At 38.2% G+C, this 4614-nt stretch overlaps 1 protein-coding gene across 1 annotated transcript; it reads right to left on the bottom strand.

The window, feature by feature from the left end:
• Positions 1 to 235: 235 nt before the first annotated feature.
• emx1 (empty spiracles homeobox 1) lies at positions 236 to 4346 on the bottom strand (the record flags this gene model as incomplete). The annotated part of the gene is made up of 3 exons (XM_081351256.1): positions 236 to 403; positions 2036 to 2220; positions 4004 to 4346. The coding sequence occupies 3 exons, from the start codon at positions 4344 to 4346 to the stop codon at positions 236 to 238; spliced, it is 696 nt and encodes a 231-aa protein (XP_081207382.1).
• Between the last annotated feature and the right edge of the window lie 268 nt (positions 4347 to 4614).

The following is a 4614-nucleotide window of genomic DNA, read 5'->3' as shown; positions in this document are numbered from 1 at the left end:
TGTCTCAAACATTAGATAATTCCAGCAGAGGTATGTTACACAACTATAGTGTTCAGTCCTGGGTTAAAATTACTTGCTGACTGGTTTAATTCATCCATAACTCACGTTTCCCACACTCACGTGGTCAGGTCCTCTGCAGTTAGGTTTCGAATCTGAAATGCCATGACTAATAACATTAAATAAATAGTTCTTTTCTTGGTCTTGTGTGTTCATTTGGGCAGTGTTTAGGTTGGTCTTAGGCATCAGACATGACATCTATGTCCTCAGATCCGTTCTGTTTGGTGGCAATCCTCCAGCGGTTAATGTGGTGGCTTCCCTTCTTCTTCTGTGTGCACTCCGGGCCCTCTTCCTCCAGCTTCTGTCGCTTATACTTGGTCCTGCGGTTCTGAAACCACACCTTCACCTGAGGGGAGCACAAGACAGGACATCAGAGCCATTTTTGGTGAGTATGGCTATACATTACACAGTTGGTAAACGGCGACAGACTGTGAGTGACGCAAGAAAGTTCAAACGCATTTAGAGTTCTAATCGAATCATTTTTACACCACGTGACACGCAGTCCACGACGAGACAGCCTATACGTTCGAATTCATTCATGTTAGCCTATATAATGCTTATGTAATTTTTTTAACTTGTTTCAGAACTGTTGTGTACCAGAAGAAATCCAAACGTTTCTTTAGATAATTCCATTTAAAACATACAGGTCTTTAGATTTTACATTTTAATTTAATTCAAATAGCCTACATCCACTAACAGATTTTCAAAATATAAAGTAGGCATTTAGTGTATTTGGCCTTCTAATTAAAAAGACACGGGTTTATTTTTGCAACAACGGTTCACATTTCACACATTTCAAGAGATTAATACTGTCATAAGGAACATAGGGTAGTTGAAAACAACCGTGCAGAAGTGGGGAAAAAATAGCTTACCATAATTTTTTATTTATTTATTTCTTAAGTGGTCTCATGCGCGCATTATACATTAATTTATACATTGAATAAATTCTCAAGATGCTGACTGACTCCTGAATCGCTTTCCATATTAGCCTATGAATTAATAAAACAATTCACAAACGTCACGTGGCTATATGTATTGGCCTGTATTTTACCAAAATTGCCTCTCCTGAGATGTGTGAATAGGCTAGCCGCGTCAAGCCTGTTTGCTGTTATTTTAGTTTTTAGGTTAGTTTTTGCAATAAAACTCCACCACAAAAAAAATATATTAAAAAAGCAGCAAGAGAACATGATCATTCCCAGCGTCAAACCTAGATTTTGTAAATTAAAATATCTATGTTGCGATGCTTCAAATCATGCCAGTTGACGAGTTCATATGGCGATTGTAGACGGACATTGAAGAAAACAATTACTTTGCCACCGTTTGGATTTTTGGAAATGTAAAACTCAACAAATCAAATATATTTTCTTCTGACATTTAGAATTACGCTTTAAAAATCTGCTTTACATCATTGTTTTAACGGATCAGGGAGAATGGGTTTATTCCTAGTGGCATTTGTGCAAAGCAATAGCAACTCATCCCTCTGAAGTCTTGGTCTAAAATAAAATTATATCACAGTCAGAGCGCCGCAAACAACTGACACATGGCCAGCCAGCGTCCTTTCAGACTCGGGGATTCTGGCCCGTTTCTGGATTTAGCGAGCAGCCCAAGTGTTGTTTACATTATCATGTGGGCCAACAGCAACAGCATGTCAGTACAACATTAATCATTCAAAATAAAGCAGTGTCTTATTAATATAGGCTAGTCCCCAGTTTTCTATATTGCACGTTTAAACATAGCTATTTATTCTATTTTTTTAAACGAGCATGTAGTTCTACTGCGCCAATAGCAATATCCTACTTTTTGTCTGCAACTATACTTGTGAAATAGTTAGTTCCACGGGGCAATTTCTCTATTGTAAGCGGCTACAATAGCCTACCATTTTTACTTTGTGTTTTAATAGTCTAGATATTATTTGAGCATGGGAACAGCATGTTTTTGTTGTTGTTGTGTGGTATAGCATGCGTTTCCTCATGTTTACCTGAGTCTCGGACAGGCTGAGGCTGTTAGCGAGCTGTTTCCGTTCGGCTCCGACTACATAATGGTTCTTCTCGAAGGCGCGCTCAAGGCGCAGGAGCTGAGAGGGCGAGAACGCGGTGCGGATCCGTTTGGGCTTCCTCGCGAAAGGTCCGTGTAGTAACAGCGTGTCCTGTGAGACGTCGTTCCCTGAAATTATAATAATACTAATCAATAAAGACAGCTTGATTATAGCAATGTGATTCTTTTTGAGATAGACTAGGTCAGTGAAATTGAAGCTACAGCACGGGACAACTTGAAGTTGCTAATCTTAATTAAACCCAAGAAAACTAGCCTTAGCCTAGACAAAAGTTAACACCAACTATCGACTTTATCAAAAAGTGTCAAAAATGTAGACTACCCTGCTTCAATGGCTTTATTATTTGGGCTTTAATTGATTAAATAATATGAACTAGTGTATTCGTTATAATTTTAGAATATTTGAAAACTGTTTGTAAACATTATGCCATTCCAACTTGTTTTTGAGCTTTTGTAATTTTAGCTATCCCTGCTATTTTAGCCTGAGCCTAATTCTGTAAGAAAAGTCTAAATGATTGACTACATAATTAGGCCTATTTTAAGCGATTTATTTGTAACTGATTGGAACTTTTTTTTTTTTAAATCACGGTAATTGGCGGACAGTTGGCTACAGCTAGGACATAATAAAATAGAATAAAATGTTTTTCTATATTTGTCTATTTGTATATATTTGTCTATAAAATATAAAGTCCAAATAATGTAAGCATTAATTAAAATTGATAGCTATGCAACAAATTGGCCTGCAATTTTTATAATTAATGGCCATGTAATGAGTTAGACACTCATTACGCATAGCTTTGCAACCGTATGATGGAGTATACAAAAGTAGTCTGTCGATTTTAAAAAGGTTTCACGAACAAGTGTTGTTTAACGGTAATTAATTTTTAAGAACAGCTTATTGTTTAGACTTTTTTATGCACTTACCCTCATCAATTATATTCTTCTTTAAAGGTCATCACAGTTAGCTAAATTATTAACACTGTTAGCTTAATAAATATTTGACCTTTATATAGGCTAAGCGTTTTGTGGCCTATTAATTCATTTCATAGGCTACATTCGTTTACTTTCGTCGTCTTTGGACAACAGCTTGAACACCAGAAGAGGACAATTTATCGAATGACCTATGGAAATTAAATAGTGATAATGATGAGCTGTAACGAGTTCATCAGAGCAGATTCGTCATCTGTCATTAGAAGGCAGTGCAATAGCTGGTTTTACAAAAGAACAATAATTAAGTCAACCAATAAGATAAAAAATAAACAATTAAAGGTTATCTTAGACACTAAAATAGAAGAAGCCTAATATGACGTTAAAAATAAAACCTCACAAACGACATTAAGATTTACTATATTTAAACATCTCTCATTTTGCCGTATAGGCTGACAACACAAAACTGGTGGAAATTCTGAATTCAAGATCAAGCAATAAATGTTATCAGAGCTGTTCTCCAATGCTGCTATTATATGCTTATACGAACATAATGCATTCATTTTGGGAGATATAACATTGAGCTTTTGTGCGTGGACAGCTTTGTCTAAATCTATGTGTCCCTCTTTAAGTAGCGCCTCAGGACATGGCCAAAGCTGTAAGCATATCATTTGTGATTTTCATTTGCAGCTTAACCGGAATTACCTTCCAATACAAACTCCATCTATCAGTGTTATCCCGCTCCACAGTGGTAATAGCCTGTTGCCGCGGGGGACATTTACGAGAATAGCCTATTTCAAGAAAAGTTCAGAGACACGCGCACCGGCGCACAGCATTGTATTTTACCTATTCTATTATTGGACACGTATAAAAATGATGCATAGGCTGTTTTATTATATTTATTTAGGTGAAAAAGTTGAACATCTCTTAATGCGTAATTGACAAAAATACCGAGTTAGATTCTTACCTTGAAACCGATGGCCAAAAAACCTGTTCCTTAAGACCCACGGGTAGAAATTGAGTGGCTCACGGTGCTGCGTGCCAAAGAAGTGCGGGTGCTGCAGGTGTGTGCTGCCGAGCGGGTGTGGGTGCATGCTCAGAGGTGCGTGGTTCACACTCTCCGAAAACACCAGTTCAGGGTTTGGATAGAGCGCGCGGCCTGCGGGGCTTTGATACCCGTTAAGAAAACTGTCAGCAGGCGTCGAGTAGCTTAGGGCGGTAGGGCGAATGGGGTCTTCTGGTGTTAAAGGGCTTTCCTTCGCCACCAAAGACTCAATGGTAAAACAGCGCTTTCCCGTTGCCGAGAACATTGTCCGTGACGGTACCAGTACAGTCCAACAGATGAGGTTCGCCTTTACGTCCTTTCACAACTCCTTTAGTGTCCTCTGTCAGCAGCAGTATTTAAGTCAGACATAAACTAAATATAAAACACTTTAATGTTCCCTACTTTTGCCGATTGCTGTGTAATCCATCGATCCACGAGTGTCCATAAATCATGAAAGAAAAAGTGAGAATAGAAGCTCGAGACCCATGGATATGGATTTGGATTTGAGGGACGCCACACAGTCACAGTGTCGT

Source organism: Scardinius erythrophthalmus, assembly GCF_964197995.2.
Source record: "Scardinius erythrophthalmus genome assembly, chromosome: 21".
NCBI classification, from domain to species: Eukaryota; Metazoa; Chordata; class Actinopteri; order Cypriniformes; family Leuciscidae; genus Scardinius; species Scardinius erythrophthalmus.
The sequence above is the reverse complement of the archived record's forward strand: the minus strand, read 5'-3'. Positions and strand labels throughout refer to the sequence as shown.